The sequence below is a fragment of the Schistocerca nitens genome, chromosome 8, assembly GCF_023898315.1.
Source record: "Schistocerca nitens isolate TAMUIC-IGC-003100 chromosome 8, iqSchNite1.1, whole genome shotgun sequence".
NCBI lineage: Eukaryota > Metazoa > Arthropoda > Insecta > Orthoptera > Acrididae > Schistocerca > Schistocerca nitens.
In genome coordinates this window covers 125,708,929-125,722,025 of record NC_064621.1, presented here as the reverse complement: position 1 = coordinate 125,722,025, position 13,097 = coordinate 125,708,929, and the positions used below count along the sequence as shown (strand labels likewise).

General features: G+C 37.9%; 1 protein-coding gene across 1 annotated transcript; it reads right to left on the bottom strand.

Annotated features, from left to right (window-relative positions):
* Positions 1 to 229: 229 nt before the first annotated feature.
* Positions 230 to 10,379, bottom strand: LOC126198827 (immunoglobulin superfamily member 10-like). The gene is made up of 2 exons (XM_049935400.1): positions 10,039 to 10,379; positions 230 to 3,037 (listed from the first exon to the last, which is right to left on the bottom strand). Exons 1-2 carry the CDS (start codon positions 10,269 to 10,271, stop codon positions 2,497 to 2,499), a joined length of 774 nt encoding a protein of 257 aa, XP_049791357.1. The 5' UTR covers positions 10,272 to 10,379; the 3' UTR covers positions 230 to 2,496.
* Positions 10,380 to 13,097: the final 2,718 nt, after the last annotated feature.

Sequence of the window (13,097 nt, the reverse complement as noted above, 5' to 3'; positions counted from 1 at the left end):
GATGAACAATTTCCAATCGAATTTGAAAATAAATTAAAAATCGAAGGAAAAGAACAATGTATTGGAAAACTAGAAGAAGAAAAATCTAAGAATAAAAAACTATGACAAGTAAATCAAACAAGTAAAAAAATACTCCACTTTACTTTCAGCTAACGCAGTTTCAGCTACTATTTGAAAAAATTAAATTTTGTATTTTTTTAATAATAAATTTGAATCTCTAATTCTAGCTGCTTTTACACATTTCAAATGTCTTTTAGCGCTATAAATGGATGCAGAAAATAAATGTGTGCTACAAATAAAAAATATTTTATAAAAGGGCTTCTGGGAAATAAAACAAAACCAACTAGCGACAGACTTGGCTTATGGTTACTTACAGATGACATAAATAATAATAATAATCTTATTACAAGCACTGAGGATATTAATTATACAAAACGAGAAAAAAATTAGAATTTTTACCAGTTAAATAACCATTCTGAGATAATTACACTGTCCAAAAGACGTAGGTGAAAAAAATTTTTAGTTAAGAGAGAGGTATGCAGATCATTTGACACTTGCCTTGACAGGAGCACTTACCAAATTTTGTTGTGTTAGACGTGCTGTTAAAGCTAAGTTACCTCTTGTTTGAGATTCGAATATAAAAACATCTAAAGAGGCTAAACAAGTTATTAATGTAGATACGGATATTATAAGAAATAAATATATTAACCCAGTTATTATTCCTTACAAGATAGAATTATCGGATGCCAAGACTGTTGCCATATTAAAAGAACTTCGTAAAGAACATGTTTTTAATTACATTTAGACGTAACACAAGATTTTGCTGGAACTTTTAACAAAAAAGGAATCTGCAAAAATTAAACAGGTAATTTTCAATTTCATATGCAAGTAAAATAAAAAGAAGAATGTAGTGTGATAGTTAACAACAATACATCTGTAGGAAAAGACTGCTTAACATGGGTAAATCCTAATTACTGAATGACAATCTGAAACAAATTCATCTCCTAGTTAACAAATCGAGCAATTATGATGACGTTCGATTTGTGGGGAACTCAACTGCATGGTTAGCAGCGCCCTTGCAAATTCCCAGTCTGTGCACAGTCCAATCGAGTCACTTTCACGAATGATGATGGTATGATGAGGACACAACAATGGATAGATTTTTCCCACAATGGAGTTTATACAATTTACGGTTATGTGATAAAGATAAAAATAAGTTTATGTATTTATGGTTACTGAGTGAACATAATGGCAAGTCATTTATATATATTGTTAAAGGTTCCAACAAAATAAATTTATTGAAATGAAGAAAGTTAGCAATAATCTCAAAAAAAAGAAGGATTTGTTCATATTTCATGTAGTAGTCTTCGACCAGAATTAGAAATTTTGTACTGTCCCAAGTAAGAACCAACATGTCCTGGTTGGTTACGTTTAACGTTAAATGTTTATATTTAACATTTACGTTTAACGTGAAATTGTGACCAGGTCTTACCTCAATAAACATGAACAATTGACAGTTCATAAAAATCTCATGGCTGTTAAACAAGAAATAAAGAGGAGAATTTTACATAAATAAGTCCTAGAGGATATCTTTATGTTCCTATTTTTCAAAATATATTAAGCTTTTTCCTTACTTTCGCTTTTTCAGAAAAAAGTCAAGTTTTTATCATAAAAAAGGTGAGCTATAGGTGATAAAATTTGGAAGATTAGAAGAAGCTGGTTGGTTCTGGGTAAGTTTTCCTAAGAAAGTTAAGGAACGAGTAAAACGAGTGAATGAGCTTTCTTCGGAAAACTTACCTAGAACCGATTAAATTCTGCCACTCGCAACCATACAGTAGAATATAAATTCGACTATTACTAATTGACCATTATTCACTCCTACCTTACGTTGGGCATGAGACTGGGCTCTTCCCTGGCTGGTTAAATTTGAGAACTGTAATTCCACTCAGCTTTAAACTGTTGCCAGAAATTAGCATTTATTTAAAAATACCGGTTTCTGACAGCAGTTTACAGTCGCAGCGGAACAACGATTTTCTATTGCAACAACTTCATAGCGGTAATGGAAAGGAAACTGCCGATAATCATTTACCTATTTTATGTTCTGTGATGGAAAAATTGCTGTATGTTGCCGTTTTCAGTGCTGATACATATCAAAAAGTTTCTCTGTTGGTCACAGTTCGACAGGGCTAACCAATATTACGAATTGCGTTCGTGTCAAAAATTGCTAGCACCGGTAAATTTATTGACAGCTGTAAAAAATGGTGACAAACGACAATATTTTTTGGCAAGATTTCCATTCTTTTGCTTTTAGTAGCTGTTGATAATGATTACAGGATGGTGAGTTTAGAATGAAGTATGTACATACTATGCACAACTGAAATTCTTAAAATAGTAATAATTTCAAATTTTAAAGCTATAATTTCGCGGCACCTTAAACTACTGTAAATAATTAAAATACTTATTATAATAACTATTAATAGTAATTTATAATACGTATTAAATATTTATTTTTAATGATAATTTATGGTTACTTGAATTTTGATTTATATGATGATTACGATTACTTTTAAAAATTTTAATAATAATTACGACTGTAATAATTGCACTAACTATAATAAAAGTTGTAAAAATTATATTAACTACAATGTGAGGGTCAGTAGAGGCTATTGCTGGTATATATGACTCAGTGCAAGGTTTTTCGGAAGTCCATTCCTCTTCACCAGGTAATGTCGAGGAAGGGAGATCTCCAGCAGAATATTCGCAGATGACCAGCAGCTCTGGCCGAGCCTGTTTGAACTGCGTCTTTATGGACTGGCAGTGGAGATCTCGATTACCCGCCAGAGAGAGAACCTTCAGGGCTGTCATCCCCTCCACGGTAGCAATGTCCATGGTGGCAAGGTTGCAGTTGTCCAGGTACAGATGTTCCACGGAAGAGCTGACCAGTCGTGGCAGGTGACGGAGGCTGGGGTTATCCTCCAAGTTTACGGTTTTTAAAAATTTGTTACAGGTGAAACTCAAGTCGTCTAGCTTATCCAACCTGAAACAAGAAATGTGCGAAAATTTAGTTGACCGCTGCGGTGCTGCTTATCAAATCACTGGATATACGAGTAAAACAATGCCGGTATAGTTCAATACTGCATACCAATGTAGCTGCTGAAGATTAACTAAACTGATTCAAATGGGAGATGCAGGTAGTGGATCAACAGCGCTTTGTGTATTAGTTCTGAACTCATCTCTTCCTGTTCTCTGGGTATGTGTTACACTGAGTGTATTTTAGACAATATCACTTGCAGCGCTTGTGCCCCTTCCTGCCGTCTGTCACTTTCACTGTACCTTTCGATATTTAATAAAATTATCACACGTCTTAGAAAATATCATACACAACTCTCCGCCTTTCTTCACGACATCTTTCATTGACCTCATTCCACTCTTGGCACTTTAACACTATATTCGCCCTTTGCCTCCCAATCTGCACTTTGCTCATCATCTTAAAGAAGAGGTGGCTAGTATGAATGTACTGTCGACTTCTTGATCTTTTAGACGCAGAACACAAACTCTCAATGGAGAAGATAAAGAGTCAGGTCTCTGTATAAAGAACCACCCTCGTACATGTCTCATGTGATGCATGAAAGCTACGGAATGGCTGGGCACTGTGTAAACAATTATTTCTACAGAAAAAAATGAACATGACGGTTTTGAAGGAGATTTAATGTAGTTAAATTTTGTACTGGGATATGTCTCCTCTGGAGGCCACGGTTTTCGAGTTATTCAAGAAAAACGCATTTGAAGGACTCTCTTGTAAATTTTTCTTGACTAATTAGAAAACTATGACCTCTAGCAAAAATCTATTCATCTACCAAATTTAACTACATTAAATTTATTACAAAAAGTTCCCGTTCATTTTATTTCTGTAGGACTAAGGGTTTGTGTGTAGTGAGTTAGAGAATATGAAAATTTGTGCTTTGTTTTGGAAGGTGATGCGCGATGAATAAAACCCATATATAGGGGCAGACATCCTCTACAGGTAGACAGATAAATTTGTAGATATTATCTCTCATCAATGAGTAACATACTGAGAAGGGTGACTGGAGTGTGCAGAGATGTTGATCTCATTTTTAAACAAAACAATAATATGACTTAAATTGTGAAGTATTATCCTCTAAAAACTATTTTTCAAAGCAATAAACTTTTTATAACAACTGTTCAAAGTCTTTTTCGGTGCAACCACTTTTTTCTAATAAATTATCAGTAAAGTGATAGAGGAGAGTATAGAATTGTGAACAACTCACTAACTACAGAGAGCTTAGAAGAGGTAGCCTAAAAACAATATCAGTAGAGTTTTCAGAAGATTTCTACTTCAACTCAGCAATGGTCGAAATGATGTGAATGAATTAGTTTCTTCGTTTCTAAATCAGCTGTAACTTTACAAGATTCTAGGTGCATTCACGTATTACAAATAATTTTGGAGATATTGGTTCTTTTAGCTAGAAGTCTATGCAACAAATATTGCAGAACTAGAAATTGTAAAATCCTATTACTCGTATTACAGTGTTAATGTGTGTTATTATTTGTAACACATAATGTATAGTATTTAGATGATGCAGCAAGTTTACTTTCTCGCCTCACTCTCTAGCCTCAATTTCATTACATTTACTAATTGAAGAAAAGTTTCAGTACTTTAACGTTGTGCTTTTTGAGGTTTGATTAAAAAAAAACAGGTTTCGAAATATATATCTTGTGAACAAAAATGTGGTACTTAAACTTCGTGCTTTGTAAGATTCGGGGTTCAATAGGTAAAAGTAAAACTTTTATAGGATTCCTTTGTTGTCTGTCTATCCGTCCGACTTTTAATATCCCCTTTTTCTCAGGAACGTGTAAACGTATCAAGTAGAAATTTATCTCGCAGACGTCATTTTGACATTCATCAAAACCTATAGGGTATTTTTCATTGATCTAGATCATGAAATTCACAGTATATCCAAAGAAAAAATTCGAAAACTATACATTTACATCTCATGAAAAATTGTTTTTGCCCTTTTTTATCTGCCTCTCTTCCTTTTCGTACGTCTGCTAAGACTCTTTTTTTCAGGAACAGGTAGATTTATCAAGGTGAAATTTGTGTCACATACTAAGATCTATAGGGCCTTGGCGGTGCAAGAAATATAAGCTTCTAGGTCCTAAAGTCCTAAGGTCACATATTCTGATTCCCATCAAAACCCCTAGGGTACTTCCCGTTGGCCTAGTATCGTGAAATTTAAGAATAAGCAAGAATTCACAGTATAAGTAAAGGAAAAAATTCGAAAATTGTTCACCTGTATTTATGGAGCAAGAAAAAATATTATTTTGCCTTTTTTCATCAGTCTGTTTGTTTGTCTGTTAGGACCCCTTTATCTGCAAGCAGTTTGGCGAATCATGTTCAAATTTATGTCATATAATACGATTATGGTCTCTAGGCGGTGTACGATATTTAAGTTTCTAAGGCAATTCAGTAAAATGATTCGTGCATTTGTGTCACATACATCGATACTAGAAAACTCACTCATCAAAATCTGTAGGGTACTTCACATTGACATAGGGAATCATGCATTTTGCCAAGACACACAATTTCTCACTACACGTAAAGGAAAAAAACTCCAAAAATTATTAATCTGTAATTATATCACATGAAAAGAAAATTTCTTTCATAATTTTTTATCTATATGTTTGTCTGTGCGTCTGTTAAGATCACTCTTTCCTGGAACAGATTGGCGTATCACGTTCAAATTTGTGTCACATACTAAAGTCTATGATCCCTTGGCGGTATAAAACATTTAAGCTCCCAAGTGAATTTAATCAAAAGATTCGGCCATTTATATTACAATTTTGAAACTCACAAACCCACATATCGAAACATAGGGTATTTCTCGTTGACCTATGAACATGAATTTTACCAGCAAGCAAGGTTTCACAGTACAGGTAAAGGAAGAATCCGGAAATTGTTGATATGTGGTTATATAATACGAAGAAATATTTTTTTTGTCACTTCTGGCTGTATATCTGTTTGTATGTCCGTTTGTTAAGACCGCTTTTTCTCGTCGACAAGCAGGATTGGCAAATACAAATGTATGTCATTTACTAAGGTGCACAGTCACTTGGCTGTGTAAAAATGTTTAAGCTTCTAAGTCAATGCAATCAAAAGATTTGGCCGTTTATGTGACAAATTTTGCTACAAACAGACTCACTAATCAAAATCTGCAGGTTATCTCCCGTTGATGTAGAAACATGAATTTTGGTAAGAAGCAAGGTTTGACAGTACAAGCAAAGTACAAAAATCTGGAGATCATTCAAATATAATTGTATCAAATAAAAAATATCTTTTCGGCATTGGAACATACATTGCATTCATCATTCGTTGGAAGCATAACAGACGAACATAATTTCTTGCAAACATAACATGTTCGTTTGTTATGCTTCTGACGGATGATGACTGCAATGCATTTTCCAATCTACATCTACATCTATATCTATATTCCGCAAGCCGTCTGACGGTGAGTGGCGGAGGGTACCTCGAGTACCTCTATCGGTTTTCCCTTCTATTCCAGTCTCGTATTGTTCGTGGAAAGAAAGATTGTCGGTATGCCTCTGTGTGGGCTCTAATCTCTCTAATTTTATCCTCATGGTCTCTTCACGAGATATACGTAGGAGGGAGCAATATACTGCTTGACTCCTCGGTGAAGGTATGTTATCGAAACTTCAATAAAATCCCGTCTGAGCGTCTCTCTTTCAGACTCTTCCACTGGCGTCTATCTATCATCTCCGTAACGCTTTCGCGATTACTAAATGATCCTGTAACGAAGAGCGCTGCTCTCCGTTGGATCTTCTCTATCCCTTCCATCAACCCTATCTGGTACAGATCCCACACCGGTGAGCAGTATTCAAGCTGTGGGCGAACAAGTATACTGTAACCTACTTCCTTCGTCTTCGGAATGCATTTTCTTAGGATTCTTCCAACGAATCTCAGTCTGGCATCTGCCTTGCCGACGACTAATTTTATTTGCTCATTCTACACTACTGGCCATTAAAATTGCTACACCATGAAGATGACGTGCTACAGACGCGAAATTTAACCGACAGGAAGAAGATGCTGTGATATACAAATGATTAGCTTTTCAGAGCATTCACCCAAGGTTGGCGCCGGTGGCGACACCTAGAACGTGCTGACATGAGGAAAGTTTCCAACCGATTTCTCATACACAAACAGCAGTTTACCGACGTTGCCTAGTGAAACGTTGTTGTGATGCCTCGTGTAAGGAGAAGAAATGTGTACCATCACGTTTCCGACTTCGATAAAGGTCGGATTGTAGTGTATCGCGATTGCCGTTTATCATATCGCGACATTGCTGCTCGCGTTGGTCGAGATCCAATGACTGTTAGGAGAATATGGAATCGGTGGGTTCAGGAGGGTAATACGGAACGCCGTGCTGGATCCCAACGGCCTCGTACCACTAGCAGTCGAGATTACAGGCAGATTATCCGCATGGCTGTAACGGATCGTGCAGCCACGTCTCGATCCATGTGTCAACAGATGGGGACGTTTGCAAGACAACAACCATCTGCACGAATAGTTCGACGACGTTTACAGCAGCATGGACTATTAGTTCGGAGACCATGACTGCAGTTACCCTTGACGCTGCATCACAGACAGGAGCGCCTGCGATGGTGTACTCGACGACGAACCTGGGTGCACGAATGGCAAAACGTCATTTTTCGGTTGAATCAAGGTTCTGTTTACAGCATCATGATGGTTGCGTCCGTGTTTGGCGACATCGCGGTGAACGCACATTCGTCATCGCTATACTGGCGTATCACCCGGCGTGATGGTATGGGGTGCCATTGGTTACACGTCTCGGTCACCTCTTGTTCGCATTGACGGCACTTGGAACAGTGAACGTTACATTTCAGATGAGTTTCGACCCGTGGCTCTACCCCTCATTCGATACCTGCGAAACCCTTCATTTCAGCAGGATAATGCACGACCGCATGTTGCAGGTCCTGTACGGGCCTTTCTGGATGCAGAAAATGTTCGATTGCTGCCCTGGCAAGCACATTCTCCAGATCTCTCACCAACTGAAAACGTCTGGTCAATGGTGGCCGAGCAGCTGGCTCGTCACAATACGCAGTCACTACTCTTGATGAACTGTGGTATTGTGTTGAAGCTGCATGGGCAGCTGTACCTGTTCACGCCATCCAAGCTCTGTTTGTCTCAATGTCCAGGTGCATCAAGGTCGTTATTAAGGCCAGAGGTAGTTGTTCTCGGTACTGATTTCTCAGAATCTATGCAGTCAAACTGCGTGAAAATGTAATCACATGTCAGTTCTAGTATAATATATTTGTCCAATGAATACCAGTTTATCATCTCCATTTCTTCTTGGTGTATCAATTTTATAGGCCAATAGTCTGTTTTAGATCACTCCTAATGCCTACTCCCAGATAATTTATGGAATTAACTGCTTCCAGTTGCTGACCTGCTATATTATAGCTAAATGATAAAGGATCTTTCTTTCTTTGTATTCGCAGCACAATACACTTGTCTACATTGAGATTCAATTGCCATTCCCTGCACAATGCGTCAATTCATTGCAGATCCTCCTACATTTCAGTACAATTTTCCATTGTTACAACCTCTCGATATACTACAGCATCATCCGCAAAAAGCCTCAGTGAACTTCCGATGTTATCCACAAGGTCATTTATATATATTGCTAAGAACAACGGTCCTACGACACTCCCCTGCGGCACACCTGAAATCACTCTTACATCGGGAGACTTTTCTGCACTGAGAATGACATGCTGCGTTCTGTTATCTAGGTACTCTTCAATCCAATCATACAATTGGTCTGATAGTCCATATGCTCTTACTTTGTTCATTAAACGACTGTGGGGAACTGTATCAAACGCCTTGCGGAAGTCAAGAAACACGGCATCTACCTGGTAACCCGTGTCTGTGGCCCTCTGAGTCTCGTGGACGATTAGCGCAAGCTGGGTTTCACACTATCATCTTTTTCGAAACACATGGTGATTCCTACAGAGTAGATTTCTAGTCTCTAGAAAAATCATTATACTCGAACATAATACGTGTTCCAAAATTCTACAACTGATCGACGTCCCATCTTGAAAACGGTGTTTACCTATGCCCTTTTCCAATCTTTTGGAACGCTACGCTCTTCTAGAGACCTACGGTACACCGCTGCAAGGAGGGGGGCAAGTTCCTTCGCGTACTCTGTGTAAAATCGAACTGGTATCCCATCAGGTCCAGCGGCCTTTCCTCTTTTGAGCGATTTTAATTGTTTTTCTATCCCTCTCTCATCTATTTCGATATCTACCATTTTGTCATCTGTGCGACAATCTAGAGAAGGAACTACAGTGCAGTCTTCCTCTGTGAAACAGCTTTGGAAAAAAGACATTTAATGTTTCGGCCTTTAGTCTGTTTCAGTACCATTTTGGTCACAAAGTGTCTGGACATTTTGTTTTGATCCACCTACCGCTTTGACATAAGACCAAAATTGCTTAGGATTTCTGACAAGTCAGTACATAGAACTTTTCTTTCGAATTCATTGAACGCCTCTCGCATAGCCCTCCTCACACTACATTTCGCTTCGTGTAATTTTTGTTTGTCTGCAAGGCTTTAGCTATGTTTATGTTTGCTGTGAAGCAACATAATTACATTTTAACAGTCTCCAGATTTTTCTACTTTGCTTGTACTGTGAAACCTTGCTTCTTGCCAAATTTCATGTTTTTACATCAACGGGAGGTGACCTGTAGATTTGGATTAGAGCATTTTCGAGTATCAAAATATGTGAAATATATATATGGAACCCTCGGTGCATGAGTCCTACTTGCATTTGGGCACATATCGTAGATAAAAACTTATAGTATTTCCATAAAAAATACCGTCTGAGAGTCAGTAGTATGGCCACACTGAAAGAATATTTTGTATGGATCCATAATGATCATTCAAATGCCACATTAAAGAAAGTGTTTGCAAATGGTAATACTCACCGGTTGCTGGACAAGTAGAGCTTTGTCAGCACCGGCAGGGTGCAGAAGGCGTGGGCTGCGACGCTGGATAGATTACCCTGAGCTACATACAGGGTCGTCAGCTGCGGAAACTCAAGGCCGCGGAAGGTGGAGTTGTCCAGAGACGAGATGGCTGTACCCGTCAGGAGCAACATCTGCAGGCTGTTCTTCAGCAACCTCGGCACCTGCGTCACCCTCATACCAGAGCACTGCATTCCCTCATCCTTAAATTCCAGCGAAGGATACGGCTCGCACAATGAATTCGCTGTTGTGCAGCCCGAAGCACTCAGTGACACTAAGACCAGCAGTAGGGTCAATTTCCCGTTGTCCTGTGAACGATTGTGCTCGTTAGAGAAATAGTTTGATTCTGGTGTGCTGCAGGATCTATAAATTCGTCAACAATAGTGGAATATACACTAAATGATTAAACACTCATAAAAATTTCTAATTTTGTATCCGTGTTGTGGTCTAAAATATTACATATGTAAGAAATCGCATGTGTATCTATAGGTTCTAAACAATATTTTTGGATAAGCCGCAGGTTAAAACTGAAGAAATTGCGCACAAGCTAGGAAATTAAGATGATGGGACCTGGTTATTTTTTAGGATAAACTGCAAGTTAAAAATGAAGAAATTGCGCTTTAGGAAATTAAGATGATGAGACCTGGTTAAGTTGAAAGAACCAGGGAGTGAGGAGCATAGCAGAATGGATACCCTTGAGGAATGAAATGTGAAAGCAATAAGAGATCAAATAGATAAAAACACAATGCCTTATGGAAATCTCTAGATAACGCACGAGACATTAAGATTAATTGACGAAAACATAAAATATATGAAAGCAGCACCTGAAGCACGGAAAAGTGAATGAAGAAGTCTGAAAAATCAAATTCACGGGAAGTGCATAATGAAAATCAGAGATGAATAAACGAGAAATGCAAGGATTTAGAAGCATAGACACCTAAGATAAAAGACAGAAACAGTCTGTATAAGAGACTTTTGGAGAAAAGAGAAGCAGCTGTTTGCAAATGAAAAGCTGAAATGACAAACCACTCCTGAGCAAAGAACAGTGAAGTGAAAGATGGAAGGAATGTATCAAAGCTATGTACGAGAAAAATGAATTTGAAGGCATTATTGCTGATAAGGAAAAGGTAGTAGATGAAGATGTTAGGAGCTGTGATACTACGAGAAGCATTTGACAGGCAACTGAAACACCTAATTTGAAGCAAGGCCCTGCAGAAGACGACATACCCTCATAATTACTGACGTCCTTGTAAGAACCAGCCATGAAGTAACTGTTCCACCAGGGGATAACATATATGAGAGAGACAATATACCCTCAGATTTCATGCAAGACGTAATAATTCCAAATCCAGTGCACTCACTTGATGAAAGGTGTGAATATTTCCATGAATTTAACAAGTAATTATTGGAAAATACTAACACGAATTATTTGTAGAAGGATAGAAAAACTAGAAGAGACTGACCTTGGGAAGATTAGTTATAATTTTGTAGGAAAAGGAGGAACATGCAGTACTCAACCCTACAACTTAGCATAGGGGATAGCTTAAGTTTATATTTCGAGCATTTGTAGAATAGAGAAAAGTTTGGAGAGTGTTGACTGGAATACCATTTTGTAATTCTGAAGGTAGTGGAGGTAAAATACATAGAGAAAAAGGCTATTTACAGCTTGCACAGTAACCAGACGGTCGTTATAAGAGTAGAAGGATATGGATGGGAATCAGTGATTGAGAAGAGAGTAAGGGATGATGGGAGACTATTCCAATGTTTCTCATACTGTACTTTGAGCAAGCAGTAAAGGAAATCAAGGGAAATTTGGAAACTGACTTTAATTTGAAGCATAAACTTAACTTGTACCACAATGAGGCCTTTGTTTGACCCTTATCAGTTAAGTGAATTGCGAACAATTCTGAAACATAACATCTTGTTCATAGCGACATTATCGGCACTTTAAAGTAAGCTGAAGTATGCTGTAAACTAAAACAAAAATCGATTTATCATAAGAGAACTGACAGCGGTGAAACAGCAGCAAGTAATAAAGCTCAAGTTCTATATGAGCTCATCCAGACTTAGCAAAAGACCTTAGCCTTTCACGTGTAACACAGTGTGCCACAGCTCTCAGGTAATACTTAACAGTCAGCAACTAGAGTACAGACCTGAAAAGATGTTATTTCACTCACGGGATGGCTGACTCAGAACAACAACAGCTTTGAAGGCTTCGGCCGACAGTAGCAGTTCAGTTGCCAAAACAAGGTGAAAAGGCAGAATTTTTATTATTTGATAACAATTTGTGTCTAAGACACTCTATACTGTCAGCTTATCCAATGCATCGAACTAAGGTGATTCGATATTTTTACAAGAGGAAGTCTCCGAAGGCTGGTTCAAATATTCTGCATTCGGAAGGACGTTGTGGCAGTTAACAGACAGAGGTTCATTTTTCTCAGTTATGCGTTAAACAATGAAAGAGAAATGTGAAAACTAACGACTATTTGATCATATGAAGCTGCCTGCGAATAACCTATTAGGCAACTTGTTTCTGACAAACTTAATAAGTCTTAAACTGACGTGGATCTGAAGGATCAACAAAATGTGTTACTGATGAAGGTCAAAAAAGTACTTACTAAGAACATTCTGATAATTAGCAGCAGCACCCTTTAGAGGAGTCGACAGAGCTGCACTAACTACTTCTCTGGTCGTTCCTCCTTAGATAACATTATCAGTTGTACGACTGGTTACGAATTGAGTCGAAGATCACCGAAAGCCGCTCTCTCGTAACAGATACATTCTAGGAAACAACAAATGAAAGGAACTGATAGTTACACATGGCCGGTTCACAATGCACTGGCATCACACGACGTATCGGAATAGTGCGCTATATCGAAATAGTACGTAAAGCACCATCTACAATAGTACAGTACAAATTTTTTTTTTTTTTTTTTTTTTTGGCGTACCTCCATCCTCTTCTTACTCCGCCCTTGCGATTGTGAACAACCATTCTTCGGGCTGGTTTCTTTGATTTGGAA